General features: G+C 46.4%; 2 protein-coding genes across 7 annotated transcripts in view; both read left to right on the top strand.

The window, feature by feature from the left end:
- Positions 1 to 1,679, top strand: part of LOC113823564 (failed axon connections homolog) — a 5,514-nt gene extending 3,835 nt beyond the window's left edge. Inside the window, exons 6-7 of the mRNA XM_027376234.2 lie at positions 61 to 177; positions 1,179 to 1,679. Of these exons, the coding sequence (XP_027232035.2) occupies positions 61 to 177; positions 1,179 to 1,312 (251 nt within the window). The 3' untranslated portion in view covers positions 1,313 to 1,679. The remainder of the gene's footprint in view (positions 1 to 60; positions 178 to 1,178) is intronic.
- A 1,009-nt stretch (positions 1,680 to 2,688) lies between these two features.
- LOC113817041 (extended synaptotagmin-2) overlaps positions 2,689 to 17,500 on the top strand; it is a 28,042-nt gene continuing 13,230 nt past the window's right edge. For 2 of the 6 annotated variants that reach the window (XM_070145535.1, XM_070145533.1), the window contains exons 1-2: positions 2,733 to 2,754; positions 5,833 to 5,906. In XM_070145535.1, coding sequence (XP_070001636.1) covers positions 2,748 to 2,754; positions 5,833 to 5,906 — 81 coding nt within the window. In that variant the 5' untranslated portion in view covers positions 2,733 to 2,747. Of the gene's footprint in view, positions 2,755 to 5,832; positions 5,907 to 6,298; positions 7,254 to 7,965; positions 8,086 to 17,500 lie in introns of those variants that run through there. The other 4 variants (XM_070145536.1, XM_070145534.1, XM_070145537.1 and 1 more) reach the window with 3 other exon arrangements.

Raw genomic sequence — 17,500 nt, 5'->3', positions numbered from 1 at the left:
AACGGAAACATTACAAGGAACACTCTATAAAGACAACTTCTCTCTTATTAATTCGCACAGGTGAGAAGCCGTTCATGATGGGTGCCAGTCCGACCGACGTGGATGCTGCGGTCTTCGGTTTGCTGACGCGAGACGTGTTCTGTCCTCCGGTGTCAGACTACACGAGGATGCTCGAGAGTAAGTGCTTCTCTCTGTCTGTCTATCTATCCATCTATCTATCTCTCACCTCTTTCTATTTCCCTTTCTCTCTTTCTATATTTCTCTCTATCTCTCTGTCTGCCTATCTGCCTCTCTGCCTATCTGCCTCTCTCTCTCTCTCTCTCTCTCTCTCTCTCTCTCTCTCTCTCTCTCTCTCTCTCTCTCTCTCTCTCTCTCTCTCTCTCTCTCTCTCTCTCTCTCTCTCTCTCTCTCTCTCTCTCTTTCTCTGTAAAAGTTGGAAAGTATGAACGTGCATCACTCTTTTTGGTGTATGTTGATGCGAATGAGTAATCTGTAAAAACAAAAAATTAAGATAAATAGTCAATTCTATAGCATTTTCCTTAAGAAACGCATTTTAGATAGTGCATTTTCTTCCATTCAGAAAATTGATGAGTAGGGATATATGCGAAATAGTATTTAGAACATAATACAATTTCTTTGATAGTTATATGGATGTTTTCCAATTATTTTAGAGTCCTAAACTAGCAAATGCATTTTTCCATATTCACACAAACGACATATTCATACACTCGTATACACACAAATCCCCTTGTATACACGAACTCAGTGGGAGCTATAGAAAAAGACGAACATTTGCTTATGACTGACCTAATGATATGGTTTTGTGCACCACACACACAACACATCTACATTAATAAGGCTTAGACCGAGATGGTGTTTCTTTTCCAGAAAAATCATATTCTAAATCATATTCCAAATATAACCATGAATACGAAATAAGGACCCCTATTTATCCAATTGCCAGATACTCATTATAAGATACAGAAAGCACTATAGAATTTACCAGCGTAACTTTGTATAATAATCATCATAATGATAATGATAATACAGTAATGATAATAATGATAATGATAATAATAATGATAATGATTGTGATGATAATGGTAATAATAATACCAATAATAATTGTCATAATAATAATAATAATCAATAATAATACTAACTATAAACCATTCCAGAGGACTACCGAAACTTGCACGCGCTCTGCCACCGGATAAAGGAGAAATTCTGGCCGGACTGGGACAAGTGTCTCGACCTGAAAGGCAGGGATCGTGTTCTGCGGATGATGGAGAGAGGGAAATGCAGCAGTTAGGCAACAAATGTAGTTGAATAATACATATCGTCTGTTTGTTTTTTTTATCGCACCTACAGCGTTGTCCAGTTGTTTGTAATTATGAGCCAAGGTATCGATTAAGGCCTACTCTGCTTTATTTCGGTGGCTGAGACAGAACAATTCATGGGGTACTTTCCATGACACATGTATTGAATTGATTATATGGTATTATTTATATGATTACGTGTTATATGTTACTGATACAAAGAAGAAAATAAGTGTCGTTGTTGTAAATTGCGTTTTATGATTTAGACTGATAGCGTACAGTTTGAGAACTGCATATGACGCTATTTTATTTGTTGTAATTGTTTTGATGTATTGTGTGAATAAATGTGATAAACTATTACAGGGGGAGATTTCATTTTACTAAAGCTTTCTTCAATTCTTAACCGTGCGTGCTTCCTTTGCGTAACAATAAACAAGGTGGGTCTGGCGACTTGTCATGACATGTCTTGTAGAGCGTTTTGTTAAATATAAAACTAAGAGGACTACGAAGTGAAGAAATGTAATGAGCCTCCCGCGCTGAATCGCTGGCATTCAATATGACAGGGGACGCCTTATGTAAAGTGAGAATGTATGACAGTTTTCCCAGATCAGGCAATGTTGCCATTACTCAATCAGAATCTAGGAAGACCAGTGACATCATTATCTCCCCGGCCAGTCTGTTAGTTTGACGCGTTAACCAAATTTTAGGATCATGCAATCATACAGTTGCCTCTGCACGCGACTGCCCAAAGGACACAACGTAGAGGTATTCTGAAATCAAATAATTATTAGAAATGTCTCGGGTTATTTAGGGGAAAGGATACAGGTTTTCACAATCGTGGGACAAAGTGCAACCGTTTCTGGTTGTAAAGTTGCAATTTGTTGGGTTTGTCTTCTGTTTGCTCTTTTTCAGGCGTATGATTCGAAATTGTAATTATATTGACTACTCCCACCTCACTTATTCACTGAACTTCCAGAAATATCATTTAAATCATTATGCTTTATTTTACTGCTACATTCGAGCACAAACTTGTTTCCGCCAAGGAGCTGCGCGCGCTATTCCATACTCACATATAAAGCAAATATAAAGTCAGAAAATTTGGTCCACACGACACGAGCATCGTGATCCGCACTACATATGATGCTGCATTCCAGGTATAATCTTCTCATACAATCTCCGAACCTGCCTCAAGGATGACTTCGTTCACCCGCTCACTCTCTTTTTTCTACTGAAGGCGTGGCGTGGAGAGCTTTCACTCTTAACTTCCCTAAACTGGTTTCAGAGCTAGTCCGCTTACGTGTGTGTCGGGAGCAGGTGCCAGTGACAGTGTGAAGTTTATACATATTCTCGTGCAGACTGAGTTATATTCATCCAAATTCAGTGCATGAGTTGCTCGGGAGCGCAGTCTTGCAACAGGACGGTTCTCAAATGCTATGTTCGTGTCACATGTTAAATTCCGGGTTTCGGCTGTCGGTCATCTTGCAAGCAATCAGTAGTCATTATTTTCAATTTTCTATTGAATTGTGATACATATTAACTAGGTGCTTGGCAATGTTTACCTTGACTGATTTGTTCGTGTTTTTTTAATATAATTTCGAAAGATAAATTATATGTGTGTTATCATTATCATCGCTGTATTAATTTTCATGCAGCCAGGGGCAGAAAAAAATACATAGAAATACAGATACGAGAAAAACTATGCATACATACACACATAAACAACATATAAACTAACAAAATATTACCAATATGGCAGCAAACCAAGCAAAATACAAAATAACACTGGGCAAGGGAAAGTACACAATAAACACTGGGCAAAGGAGAGGCGTGAATGGTACACCACCTCGATACCAACCTGCTGCAGTGAGTTAGTGTAGTGAGTGGTGAGGGAGTTGAGGCCTAGGAAAGCCAGGGCGCTGTCGTAGCTCGTATAGACAGGACCGAGAAAGATCTTATCTGCCCCTTTCTCTATCCTCACGAGTTGTATCAGCTGGGCGGCGGCGGTGAGGAAGGGGGACCAGGCGGGGTGGAGGGTGGGAGGGTAGGTCAACTTAGGCCTAAGGAATAGCCTGGAGATATTTTGAAGTTTCGGAAGTGGGGCACCAAGGGCGTCTTCTGTAGCGTCCCCAACTCTTAATACTGTATTTAGTTTAATCCTAATCCACCGTGTCCGTACCGAAGACGACACCCCGCTGCCAGACGGCGAGACAATAATGTTCAGTAAAAACTGTCGCACTCACTAATCTATCACCACCGGTTATCACGTCGGAGAGAAGAGAAATGTCGCGCGTGAAATTCGCTCTTTATATTTCATGTTCTTTTCCTTCTTTCTTTTTGTAATGTCATGTTTTTGGTGATCATATTTAAGAATATTTTAGAAATCTCTTAGGTTTCAAAATATCTATTATATTCAATGTGTATTTCATGAAAATGAGACTCTTACTAATGTTTTCACAATGCTAATTATCTTATGCCTCTTTTATCTCTGTACTACTTTGCCTCCTAATTGTTTAAAGTAAATAAAATAATAATATAAACTTCTCAGATGCTTCTGAAGACCACCTTTTCCTTCCCTTCATCCCAGACGTACCTACATGATTGAAGACAAGGCATTAAAAAATTCATATTATTAATAAATTCTTTATGCCTCCCAATGTTCCCAAAATTGAAAACTAAGACTAGCATCATATCAAAGTAAGAAAGTTCGTAGCTCTATTTTCTGTACACATTTCTTCAAGATTTTCTGTTTCAAATATGATTTGTTTGGTATCTTAATTTAATGTACTGTCTCTTTAAATTTCTATCAGGTCTTGTGATATTCCTGGTCTGTGATATAGTGATGGTTCTGCCCTCTGCTGTGATGTGAAGATCCTGGTCTCGTATTTCTAGGCGTGTGGGAATAGGTTTTACAAATCTAAAAGGGTGGGAGCTGAGGTATGTTGTCTTTTTATTGCTGAAAAATCTGTGGTATTTTGAAACGTTTCTGTGCAATGTTGCTCTTCACACATAACTGTTGCATGTTGTAGGGTAGCGTTTGGAGCATGTCAAGTACTCATACCTGTAAATAAGCAAAAAAATCATCCAAAAGATATCTAATCAACATTCACCCTTCATGTCCCTACGCATATGATATAGAAGACAGTTTTAAAGATATTACCTAAAGATTTGCAGTCCGATATAAAATTTACTTGGATGAACCTTGCAATTTGCATTCAGACTGCATTGTTAAAAGATTTTCCTAACAACTGATATTCATTTTTTATAGATTGTAGAAAAGGCGATTGTTATAGAAAGTTGTAGTCAGTCACTCAAGATGCAGTTTGATCTTCATATGATAATTGCGAGGCACAAGTAGGCTTACTTATAAGGGAAACATTATTATTTATGAAATATTCTATTTTTTCATGATAACGATCTTATATTTATTGTAGTAAAATGGGTAACGAAAATGCTCTAACAACTATAAAACCAATCTTTATTTCAATGACACTCAAGTACAAAAATGACATTCACCAATTAATATCCATTATTAATTTTGTAGTAAAGTAATTGAGAAAAACAGCACATAATTCTTCTTTAAAACACTGGCTCATATTTGATTTAAAACGTCAACTTGTGTGACCTTGACCATATAATTTTTGTTTCAGTAACCTGGAACTTCAAAGATTCCTCGTGGGATTATATTGTTTTTTTTATTTTCATTACCATAAGTTATTTCCCTTATCAGAATATTTGATCATTTGTGTAAATATATATAAATTCATTTTCATAATAAATACTAAGTATGAAAATTCTAAGACGATCGATGTTATTGCCGAAAATAACTCTAATAGGCAACTCAAGCGATGGCACCCATGAAGTTCATGACGGACACGTGACGTAACAGTACATGATTGGTGGGATTAACTTGTCCCTTCTGCGCATGTGGAGGATTTAAAAATGGGCTTAATATTAAAGCCTGGTCTAGAGGTGCATTAAATAATACTGAATTAACTTTTATGGCACGTGCAGAAGACGCCCCAAGGAACTTGAGGCGACGCAGCATGTGGAGCCTGTACGAAGTGGACCTTCATCTATCATCATAATCAGTCATCATAATAAGTCATCGTCAGTCATCAACATCAATCATCATTATCATTATCATCAATTATCAGTCATCATCAGCCATCAACATCAATCACTCTCTCTCTCTCTCTCTCTTCATTTAATTCTTTTTCTATCTACCTGTTTTTTTCTCTTTCTCATTTCCGTATTATTTATACTAATTTTCTAGTGTATATTATATTTTCAAAAATCATATATCTCACTCTTATCCATCTCCTTTTCTGTCACACATCCTAACGTCATTTTTCCCCGTGGTTTTATTCCTTATCATGTGCCTAACCCGGAAATATGCTGGTCTTAATTAGATACCGCTTCGTTACACGCAATTAAGCTTCAGCCTGAGATTTGCCTCTCAATTATAAACAGGATAAGGATGTAGGCTTCATCGCTGGCTCTCTGTGTGTTGCAGTACCGCTGGCGTTTCAGAGAGCCTTGCGAGCTGAAGACATCGGGACCTTCACCATCTCTGTGCAAGTTGTGAAGGTACTGTTCTGTTTCTCCGGATTTTGTAGATGTAGGCCGTCGTGGTGCTTATGGTTCCGATTATATAGACCAGGGGCATTCAATCTGGGGTACGTGAGAGAGGGAGGGAGGGAGAAAGAAAGAGAGAGAGGGAGGGAGGGAGGGAGGGAGGGAGGTAGAGAGGGGGAGGAGAGGGAGAGGGAGGGAGAGAGAGACAGACAGACAGACAGACAGAAGCCGCCAGGGGTACCTGAGCAACCCCTGGCGTCTATCCGTGTTTTCTGAAACCTTTGATAAGAAAATTTTAAAATGTCACTTCCAATCAGGCTGACATCCTAACTGCGCAGATTTATCCTGTGTCGCAATATTTTTACACTGGCAAGCTAATCAACATCGTAGACATCAGCACTGTTAGTAAATTTTGGATTGTGCAAGACTGCTTAGTCGGTCACTATAACTTCTCGTGGGAGAAATGTGCACCAGCTAGTCGTTTCTTAACATAGGCCTATCAGTCCTCTATAGTCGATGTGAGTAAGACCTGAGCAAATTACGTAAATATTATTCTCAATTCGCACGTACAAGCAATATTCTGTATGTTTATAGAAGGGTGAAAGAAAGAAATGAGTAGTATGATATGTTTTCTAGGTACCTGCAAGGCGCGGTGTAGCGTACAGCGATAAAAAAATGTTTTGAAATAATCCACAGCAAAACTATATACTGTAATAGTCCCTTGTTTTTAACTTGCTACTCATTTTTGCGAGAGTATCCCAGTACATTTTTGAGTAATCAATTTGCCTGTATTACTGAAAGCGTGGTAAAAAAAAAAAATAGGTTACGTCAAAAGCTTCCGTTTAGTATAAATACTCACTAGTGGTTATTTTTTCTGCGTTTTTGAAGTTATGACTGAAGAGAGTGGGTACATGGATAACAATAAGAATACCCAAAGGATACAACGGATGGAATGAATATTTAATAAATACACATTTCTGTATAAATTTATGTAAATCAAAATACAGAAATACACGGAAAGTATAGAGCATTTCTAAGAGACTGAAATTGGCCGTGACGTCACGAACTACATGAGCCAACACAGTTTACAAGCTATCGTGCATTGTCTTTATTTCTGACGTTTTTTGCCTGCGCATAGCATGTTATATATCAGTGAGTGTACTATTAACATATCTTTCTGACAATGCCCTTGGGTTTCCCCTATCTTAACGCGGTTGTTATAGTAATACATTTTTTTCCTAATTGTTTAGAATAGGATAAAAACGAAAAAGTGAATCACACATGGAAATGGTTTGTTCCCGACTGTGTTGTGCCTTGTGCAGCTGTCTCTCCGGAACTACAGACTCGGTTTCGGATAAGGTAAGATCACTTTATTGTTTCAAGTTTGCGAGATAGAGTACATCGCACCCATACATGGCGCAACTGCAGTAAGTACACGCATACAGTTTATTCGACAATTTGTCTGACACACCATTCATTGTTTAAGTTTTCAACTTTTCGTGCTTTAACCCCGACATACTGGAAATGATCTGATCTATTTACCTTTCAAAATAATGGGCAGGATTATTCGAACTATGTAACCCATGTCACCGAATACTGCACGTAAGGTATATACTTGCCATAAGCACTGTGAGTTTAGTTCATAAATTGCGCTATTCAAGGATGACTCAGGAAGTGCTTAGTCACCAAGGAGTCACTTACAGCCCAACTCGCCTCACCCGTTTAGCCTTGCACTTGATTTTCGGAGTCTTGTTTATTTTCTAATGCTATTAATAATGTTCCTAACACTAAAATAATCATAATGTCAACAATGATAATAACTCCGATGTTAAGAGCAATAGAAATAATATTCCAAAACTCCTTGGTGGTGGAGAGAGGGAGTGGGAGAGGAGTGGAACCATCTACCGATCTACGTATACACAAATTCTACAAAACAAAACCACAGTGGTCATTACAGACTGAATATCGTGTTTGTAATATATTTGCAATTTCCATGTATCAGTCGAGTTAAATTATAATTGTAAGATTATCGTACGACAGTTTTTCTCCACTGCGAGATAGCTTCCCGCCTCAGTTGACGCTTCGTTCAGTTTTCGAATACTTGTTTTGAGGCATTAATACAAACATTTGTGGAAGGCGGTGATGCTGAGAGTTCTTGTCGTCCTGGAAACCCAGAGTGACCGCATATCTGGTAAGAAATAATGATGAGTTGTCATAAGGCTCGATCCAAGCAAATGCTGGTAAATATTAGGGTAAGAATGCGTCGATAGTATCACATTATAGGCTATTTCTCTCTCTCTCTCTCTCTCTCTCTCTCTCTCTCTCTCTCTCTCTCTCTCTCTCTCTCTCTCTCTCTCTCTCTCTCTCTCTCTCTCTCTCTCTCTCTCTCTCTCTCTCTCTCTCTCTCTCTCTCTCTCTCTCTCTCTCTTTCTCTCTTGTTCTTTCCTCTCTCTCGCTCGCTCGCTTGTTTTCTCTCTCTCTCGTTCTCTCTCTCTCTCTCGTTCTCTCTCTCTCGTTCTCTCTCTCTCTCGTTCTCTCTCTCTCTCTGTCTTTCTCTCTCCCTCTCCCTCCTTTCTCACTCTCTCTCTCTCTCTCTCTCTCTCTCTGCTCTCTCTCTCTCTCGTTCTCTCTCTCTCGTTCTCTCTCTCTCTCTCTCTCTCTCTCTCTCTCTCTCTCTCTCTCTCTCTCTCTCTCTCTCTCTCTCTCTCTCTCTCTCTGTCTCTCTCTCTCTCTCTCTCTCTCTGTTCTCTTTCTTTCTCTCTCTCTCTCTCTGTTCTCTCTCTCTCTCTCTCTCTCTCTCCCTCTCTCTCTCTCTCTCTCTCTCTCTCTCTCTCTCTCTCTCTCTCTCTCTCTCTTCTCTCTCTCTCTCTCTCACTCTCCCTCCCCCGTCTCCCTCTCTCTCCCTCTCCTCCTCCCTCTCCCTCCCCCTCTCCCTCTCTTTCTTCCTCTCCCTCTCCTCCCTCTCTCTCTCTCTCTCTCCCTCTCCTCCTCTCCCTCTCCCTCTCCTCTCCCTCTCCCTCTCCCTCTCTCCCTCTCCCTTCCTCCTCTCCTCTCCCTCTCTCCCTCTCCTCTCTCTCCCTCTCCCTCTCCTTCCTCCTCCTCTTCCTCCTCCTCCTCCCTCTCCCTCTCCCTCTCCCTCTCCCTCTCCTTTCTCCCTCCCTCTCTCTCTCTCTCTCTCTCTCTCTCTCTCTCTCTCTCTCTCTCTCTCTCTCTCTCTCTCTCTCTCTCTCTCTTCCCTTTCTCTCTCCTCCCCCCTTTTTCCTTCCTTTCTCCTCTCCTCTTTCTTTCTCCTCCTTCCCTTTCTCCTTCTCTCTAGTCTCTCTCCCTCCTTCCCTTTCTCCTCTCTCTCTCTGTCCTCTCTCCCTCCTTCCTTTCTCCTCTCTCTCTCCCCTCCTTCCCTTTCCTCCCTCCCTCTATCTCCTCCTCCTCTCCTTTTCTCCTCTCTCTCTCTCCCTCCTTCCCTTTCTCCTCTCTCTCTCTCCCTCCTTCCCTTTCTCCTCTCTCTCTCTCCCTCCTTCCCTTTCTCCTCTCTCTCTCTCTCTCCCTCTCCCTCCTTCCCTTTCTCTCTCTCTCTCCCTCCTTCCCTCTCTCTCTCTCTCTCCCTCCTTCCCTTTCTCCTCTCTCTCTCCTCCTTCCTCTCTCCTCCTTCCCTTTCCTCCTTTTTCCTTTTCCCTCCTTCCTTCCTTTCTACTTCTCTCTCCCTCCTTCCCTTTCTACTTTCTCTCTCCCTCCTTCCCTTTCTACTTTCTCTCTCCCTCCTTCCCTTTTCTCCCTTCTCTCTCCCTCTTCCCTTTCTCCTTTCTCTCTCCCTCCTTCCCTTTCTCCTTTCTCTCTCCCTCCTTCCCTTTCTCTTTTCTCTCTCCTTCCCTTCTCCTTTCTCTCCCCCTCCCTTCCCCTTTCTCCTTTCTCCTTTCTCTCTCCCTCCTTTCCCCCCTCTCCCCTTTTTCTCTCCCTCCTTCCCTCCCTTTCTCCCTTTTCTCTCTCCCTCCTCCCCTCTCTCCCTCCTCCTTTCTTCCCTTTCTCCCTCTCTCTCTCTCCCTCCTTCCCTTTCTCCTCTCTCTCTCTCCCTCCTCCCCTTTCTCCTCTCTCTCTCTCCCTCCTTCCCTTTCTCCTCTCTCTCTCTCCCTCCTCCCCTTTCTCCTTTTTCTTTCTCCCTCATCCCCTTTCTCCTCTCTCTCCTCCCTCCTTCCCTTTCTCCTCTCTCTCTCCCTCCTTCCCTTTCTCCCCTCTCTCTCTCCCTCCTTCCCTTTCTCCTCTCTCTCTCTCCCTCCTTCCCTTTCTCTCTCTCTCTCTCTCTCTCTCTCTCCTTCCCTTCTCCTTTCCCTTTCTTTCTCTCTCTCCCTCCCCCTTTTCTCTCCCTCTTTCTCTCCTTCCCTTTCTCTCTCTCTCCCTCCTTTCTTATCTCTTCACTCTCTCCCTCCTTCCCTTTCTCTCTCTCTCTCCCTCCTTCCCTTTCTCCTCTCTCTCTCTCCCTCCTTCCCTTTCTCATCATTCCCTTTCTCCTCCTTCCCTTTCTCCCTCTCTCTCCCTCCTTCCCCTATCTCCTCTCTCTCCTCCCTGTCTTCCCTTTCTTTCTCTCTCTCTCTCTCCTTCCCTTTCTCTCTTTCCTCCTTCCCTTTCTCCTTTCTCTCTCTCCTCTCCTTCCCTTTCTCCTCTCTCTCTCCCTCCTTCCCTTTCTCCTCTCTCTCTCTCTCTCCCACCTTCCCTTTCTCCTCTCTCTCTCTCTCCCACCTTCCCTTTCTCTCCTCTCTCTCTCCCTCCTTCCCTTTCTCCCTCTCTCTCTCTCTCTCCTTCCCTTTCTCCTCTCTCTCTCTCCCTCCTCCCCCTTCTCCTCTCTCTCTCTCTCTCTCCCTTTTCCTTTCTCTCCCCTCTCTCTCTCCCTCTCCCTCTCCCCTTTCTCCTTTCTCTTTCTCTCCTCATCCCCTTCTCCTCTCTCTCCTCCCTCCTTCCCTTTCTCCCTCTCTCCCTCCCTTTTCCTTTTCCCCTTTCCTTCCCTCTCTCTCTCTCTCCCTCCTTTTCCCTTTCTCCTCTCTCTCTCTCCCTCCTCCTTCCCTTTCTCTCTCTCTCTCTCTCTCTCTCCTTCCTTCCCTTTCTCTCTCTCTCTCCCTCCTTCCCTTTCTCTCACTCTCTCCCTCCTTCCCTTTCTCTCTCCTCCCTTCCCCTTCTTCCTCTCTCTCTCTCTCTCCCCTCCTTCCTTTCTTCCTCTTCTCTCTCTCTCTCCCTCCTTCCCCTCTCTCCTCTCTCTCTCTCTCTCTCTCCCCCTCTCCCTCCTTCCCCTTTCTCTCTCTCTCTCTCCCTCCTTCCCTTTCTCCTCTCTCTCTCTCTCTCCTCCTCCTTCCTTTCTCTCTCTCTCTCTCTCCTCTCCTCCTTTCCCCTCTTTCTCCTTCACCTTCTCTCTCCCTCCTTCCCTTTCTCCTTGTCTCCTCCCTTCTCTCTCTCCCTCCTTCCCTTTCTCCTCTCTCTCTCTCTCCTCTCCTTTTCTCTCTCTTTCCTCTTCCTCCATCTTCTTCCTCTCTCTCCTTCCCTTTCTCCCTCTCTCTCTCTCTCTCCCTCTCTCTCCCTCTTTCTCCTCCTCCTTCTCCCTCCTCTCCTCCTTCTTCTTCCCTCTCTCTGTCTCGGCCCCTCCTCTCTCTCCTCTCCCTCATTCCCCCCTTCCTTTCTCCTTCTCTTCTCCTTCCTCCTTCCCTTTCTCCTTTTCTCTCTCTCCCTCCTTCCCTCTCTTCTTCTCTCTCTCTCCTTCCTTCCCTTTCTCCCCCTCTCTCTCTCTCCCTTCCCTTTCATTCCCTTCCTCCCTCCTTCCCTTTCTCTCTCCCACTCTCTCTCCTCTTTCTTTCTTCTCCTCTCTCTCTCTCCCTCTCCTTTCCTCCTTTCTCCTCCTCTCTCTCTCTCTCTCTCCTTCCCTGTCTCCTTTCTCACTCCTTCCCTCTCTCTCCTTCCTCCTCCCTTTCTTCCTCTTCTCCTTCCCCCTTTCTCCTCTCTCTCTCCTTCCCTTTCCCTCTTTCTCCTCTCCCTCTCCCTTTCCTTTCTCCTCTCTCTCTCTCTCTCCCTCCTTCCTTTTTTCCTCTCTCTCTCCCTCCTTCCCTTTCTCTCTCTCTCCCTCCCTCCTCTCCCTTTCTCTCTCTCTCCCTCCCTCCTTTCCTTTTTCTCTCTCTCCCTCCCTCCTTCCCTTTCTCCTCTCTCTCCCTTTTCCCCCTTTCCTTTCTTCTCTTCCTCCCTCCTTTTCTTCCATTTTCTCTCTCTCTCCCTCCCTTCCCTTCCCTTTCTCTCTCTCTCTCCCTCCTTCCCTTTCTCCTCCTCTTCTCTCTCCTCTCTCCCTCCTTCTTCCTTTTTCCTCTCTCCTCTCTCCTCCTTCCCTTTCTCTCTCTCCCTCCCTCCTCCTTCCCTCTCTTTCTCTCTCTCTCCCTCCCTCCTTTCCTTTCTCTCTCTCTCTCTCCCTCCCTCCTTCCCCTTTCTCCTCCTCTCTCTCCCTCCCTCTCTTCTCTCCTCTCTCCCTCTCCTTCCCTCTTCCTTCCTCCTCTCTCTCTCCCTCCTTCCCTTCTTGCTCCTTCCTCTCTCCCTCCTTCCCTTTCTCCTATCTCTCTCTCCCTCCTCCCTTTCTCCTTTCTCCTTCCCTCCTCCCCTCTCTCCTTCCTCTCTCCTCCTTCCTTCCCTTTCTCCTCTCTCTCTCCCTCCTTCCCTTTCTCCTCTCTCTCTCTCCTCCTCCTTTCTTTCTCCTCTCTCTCTCTCCTCCTTCCCTTTCTCCCTCTCTCTCTCTCCTCCTCCTCCCTCTCTTTCTTCTTTTTCTTCTCCCTCATCCCCTTTCTCCTCTCTTCTCTCCCTCCCTTCCTTCCCTTTCTCCTTTCTCTCTCCCTCCTTCCCTTTCTCCCCTCTCTCTCTCTCCTCCTTCCCTTTTCTCCCTTCCTCTCTCTCTCTCCCTCCTTCCCCCTTTCTTTCTCTCCCTCCCTTTCCTCTTCTCTCTCTCTCTCTCCCTCCTTCCTTCTCTTTCTCTCTCCTCCTTTCTTTATCTCTCTTCACTCTCTCCCTCCTTCCCTTTCTCTCTCTCTCTCTCTCCTCTCCCTTCCCTTCTCCTCTCTCTCTCCCTCCTCTTCCTCTTTCTCTCCTCTCTCCTCTCCCCTTTCTCCTTTCTCCTCCCTCCCTCCTTCCCTATCTCCTCTCTCTCCCTCCCTTCCCCTCTTCCCCTTCTCTTTCTCTCCTTCCCTCTTCTCTCTTCTTCCTCCTTCCTTTCTCCTTTCTCTCTCTCTCTCCCTCCTTCCTTTCTTCCTCTCTCTCTCTCCCTCCTTCCCTTTCTCCCTTCTCCCTCTCTCTCCCACCTTCCCTTTCTCCCTCTCTCTCTCTCTCCCACCTTCCCTTTCTCCTCTCTCTCTCTCTCCTCCTTCCCTTCTCCTCTCTCTTCTCTCTCTCCTTCCCTTCTCCTCTCTCTCTCTCTCTCCCTCCTCCCTTCTTTCTCTCCTCTCTCTCTCTCCCTCCCCTTCCCTTTCTCCTCTCTCCCTCCTCCCTCCTTTCTCCTTCCTCTCTCTTTCTTCTTTCTCCCCTCATCCCTCCCTCTTCTCCTCTCTCTCTCCTCTCCTTCCCTTTCTCCCCCTCTTTCTCCTCTCTCCCTCCTTCCCTTTCTCCTCTCTCTCTCTCTCCCTCCTTCCCTTTCTCCTCTCTCTCTCTCTCCCCTCTTCCTTCTCCACTCTCTTTCCCTCCTTCCCTTTCCTCCCTCTCCCTCCCTCCTTCCCTTTCTCTCTGTCTTCCCTCCTCCTCCTTCTCTCTTTCTCTCTCCCTCCTTCCCCTTTCTCCTCTCTCTCTCTCCCTCCTCCTTCCTTTCTCTCTCCCTTTTCCTTCCTCTTCTCCTTCCTCTCTCTCTCTCTCTCCTCCTCTCCCTCCTTCCCTTTCTCTCTCTCTCTCCTCCTTCCCTTTCTTTCCTTCTCTCTCTCCTCCTTCCCTTTCTCCCTCTCTCTCTCTCTCTCCCTCCTTCTCTCTTTCTCCTCACTCTCTCCTCCTCCTTCCCTTTCTCCTCTCTTCCTCTCTCTCCCTCCTCTTCCCTTTCTCCTCTCTCTCTCTCTCTCCCTCCTTCCCTTTCTCCTCTCTCTCTCTCCCTCCTTCTCTTCTCCCTCACTCCTCTCTCTCCTCCTTCCTCTTTCTTCCTTTCTCTCTCTCTCTCTCTCTCTCCCCCTCCTTCCCTTCCTCCCTTTCTCTCTCTCTCTCCCTCTTTCCCCCTCTCTCGTCTCTCCCTCCCTCTCCCTCCCTCATTCCCTCCTTCCCTTTCTCCTCTTCTCTCTCCCTCCCCTTTTCTCCTTTTCTCTCTCCTCCTTCCCTCTCTTCTCTCTCTCTCTCCTTCCTTCCCTTTCTCCCTTTCTCTCTCTCCTTCCCCTCTCCTCATCTCTCTCTCCCTCCTTCCCTTTCTCCTCTCTCTCTCTCTCCTCCTCTTCTTTCTCCCTTTTCCCTTCTCCCTTTTTCCCTCCTTTTTCCCCTTTTCCTTCTCTCTCTCTCTCTCTCTCCTTCCCTCTGTCTCCTTTTCCTCACTCCTTCCCTCTCTCTCCTCTCCTCCCTCCCTTTCTTCTATCTCTCTCTTCCTCCTTCCCCTTTCTCCTCTCTCTCTCTCCCTCCTCCTCTTTCTCCTCTCTCTCTCCTTCCTTCCTTTCTCCTCTCTCTCTCTCTCCCTCCTTCCTTTTCCTTTCTTCTCTTTTCCCCTCCTTCCTTCTTCTTTCTCTCCCTCCCTCTCTTCCCTTTCTCTCTCTCCCTCCCTTCCCCTTTCCTTTTTCTCTCTCCCTCCCTCCTTCCCTTTCCCCTTTCTCTCCCTCCCTCCTTTCCCTTTTCTCTCTCTCCCTCCCTCCTTTCCTTTTTTCTCTCTCTCCCTCCCTCCTTCCCTTTCTCTCTCTTCCTTCTCTCTCCTCCTTCCCTTTCTCCTCTCTCCTCTCTCTTCCTCTTCCTCCTCCTTCCTTTTTCTCTCTCTCTCTCTCTCCCTCCTTCCCCTTTCTCTCTCTCTCTCCCTCCCTCCTTCCCTTTCTCTCTCCCTCCCTCCCTCCTTTCCTTTTTCTTTCTCTCTCTCTCTCTCCTCTCCTTTCTCTCTTCCTCTCTCCCTCCCTCCTTCCCTTTTCTCCCTCTTCCTCCCTCTTCCCTCCTTCCCCTTTCTCTCTCTTTCCTCTCTCCTTCCCTTTCTCCTCTCTCTCTCCCTCCTTCCCTTCTCTGTCCCTCTCTTCTCCCTCCTTCCCTTTCTCCTTCCTTTCCTCTCCCTCCTTCCATTTCTCCTCTCTCTCTCCTTCCCTTTTCCTCTCTCTCCCTCCTTCCCCCTTTCTCCTCTCTCTCTCCCTTCCTTTTCCCTCTCCTCTCTCTCCCTCCTTCCCTCTCTCTCTCTCTCCCTCCCTCCCTCCTCTCCTCCCTCCTTCCCTTCTCCTTTCTCTCTCTCTCTCTCTCTCTCTCTCTCTCTCTCTCTCTCTCTCTCTCTCTCTCTCTCTCTCTCTCTTCTCTCTCTCTCTCTCTCTCTCTCTCTCTCTCTCACCACTCTTATCTTCCTCTCTCTCTCTCTCTCTCTCTCTTCCCCCTTTCCCTTTCTCCTTCCCCTTTCTCTCCCTCCTTCCCTTTCTCCTTCTCTCTCTCCCTCCTCTTCCCTGATCTCCTCTCTCTTCCCTCCTTCCCCTCTCTCTTTCTCTCTCTTTCTACCTCTCCTTCCCTTTTCCTCTCTCCCTCCTTCCTCTCTCCCTCCTCCCTCTCCTTCCTTCCCTTTCTCCTCTTTCTTCTCCCTCCTTCCCTCTCTCCTCTCCTCTCTCTCTCTCCCTTCCTTTCCTTTTCACACACACACACACACACACACACACACACACACACACACACACACACACACACACACACACACACACACACTCTCTCTCTCTCTCTCTCTCTCCTTCCATCTCTCTCTCTCCTTCCCTCTCTCTCTCTCCTTCTCTCCCTCTCTCTCTTCCTCCTTCCTCTCTCTCTCTCTCTCTCTCCCTCTCCTCCCTCCCTCTCCCTCTCCTCCCTCCCTCCTCCCTCCTCCTCCCTCCCTCCCTCCCTCCTCTCTCCCTCCCTCCCTCTCTCTCTCTCTCTCTCTCTCTCTCTCTCTCTCTCTCTCTCTCTCTCTCTCTCTCTCTCTCTCTCTCTCTCTCTCTCTCCCTCCTCTCTCCTCCCTCTCCTCCCTCCTCTCCCTTTCTCCCTCTCCCTCTCCTCCTTCTCTCTCTCTCTCTTCTCCCTCCTTCCTCTCTCTCTCTCTCTCCCTCTTCCTCTCTCTCTCCTCCTTCCCTTTCTCCTCTCTCTCTCTCTCTCCCTCCTTCCCTTTCTCCCTCTCTCTCTCTCTCTCTCCCTCCTTCCCTTTCTCCTCTCCTCTTCTCCCTCCTTCCCTTTTCACACACACACACACACACACACACACACACACACACACACACACACACACACACACACACTCTCTCTCTCCTCTCCTTCTCTTTTCCACTCTCTTTCTCCATCCCTCCTCTTCTATCTCCCTCCCTCCCTCCTTCCCCTTTCCCTCTCTCCTTCCCTCTCCCTCCTTCCCTTTCTCCCTTTCTCTCTCTCTTCCTCCTCTCCCATTCTCCTCTCTCTCTCTCTCTCTCTCTCTCCTTTCTCCTCTCTCTCTCCTCCTTCCCCTCCTTCTCCTCTCTCTCTCTCCCTCCTTCCCCTTTCTCCTCTCTTTTCTCTCTCTCCCTCCTTCCCTTTCTCCTCTCTCTCTCTCTCTCTCCCTTTCTCTACTCTCCCTCCCTGCCTTCCCCTATCTCCCTCTCTCTCCTCCTTCTCTCTCTCTCTCCCTGCCTTTCTCCCTCTCTCTCTCTCTCTCTCCCTCCTTCCTATCTTCCCTCTCTCTCTCTCCTTCCCTTTCCTCTCCCTCCTTCCCTTTCTCTCATCATTCTCTCTCCCTCCTTCCCTTTCTCCTCTATCTCTTCTCCCTCCTTCCCCTTTCTCCTCTCATCTATCTCTCCCTCCTTCCCTTTCTCCTCCTCCTCTCTTCCTCTTCCCTCCTTCCCCCTTTCTCCTCTCTCTTCTCTCTCTCTCCTCCTTCCCTTTCCCCTCTCTCTCTCTCTCCCTCCTTCCCCTTTCTCTTTCATCATCTCATCATTCCTTTCTCCTCTATCCTCCCCCCTTCCCTTCTCTCCTCATCTCTCTCCCTCCTTCCCTTTCTCCCCATCTTTCCCTCTCTCCCTCCTTCCCTTTCTCTCCCTATCTCCCTCCTTCCCTTTCTCTGCCTCCCTCCTCCTTCCCCTTTCTCCTTCTCCTCTCTCTCTCTCCTTCCCTTTCTCCCTCATTCTTCCTCCTTCCTTTCTCTCATCTCTCCCTCCTTCCCTTTCTCCTCTCTCTCTCTCTCCCTCCTTCCCTTTCTCCTCTCTCTCTCTCTCCCCCCTTCCCTTTCCCCTCTCTCTCTCTCCCTCCTTCCCTTTCTCATCATTCTCTCTCCCTCCTTCCCTTTCTCCTCTCTCTCTCTCCCTCCTTCCCTTTCTCCCCTCTATCTCTCTCCCTCCTTCCCTTTCTCCTCTCTCTCTCTCTCCCTCCTTCCCTTCTCCTCATCTCTCCCTCTTTCCCTTTCTCCTCTCTCTCTCTCCCTCCTTCCCTTTCTCCTCCTTCCCTTTCTCTCTCTCTCTCCCTCCTTCCCT

The sequence above is a fragment of the Penaeus vannamei genome, chromosome 34, assembly GCF_042767895.1.
Source record: "Penaeus vannamei isolate JL-2024 chromosome 34, ASM4276789v1, whole genome shotgun sequence".
In the NCBI taxonomy this organism is placed as follows: domain Eukaryota; kingdom Metazoa; phylum Arthropoda; class Malacostraca; order Decapoda; family Penaeidae; genus Penaeus; species Penaeus vannamei.
This window is presented reverse-complemented; position numbering and strand designations above follow the sequence as displayed.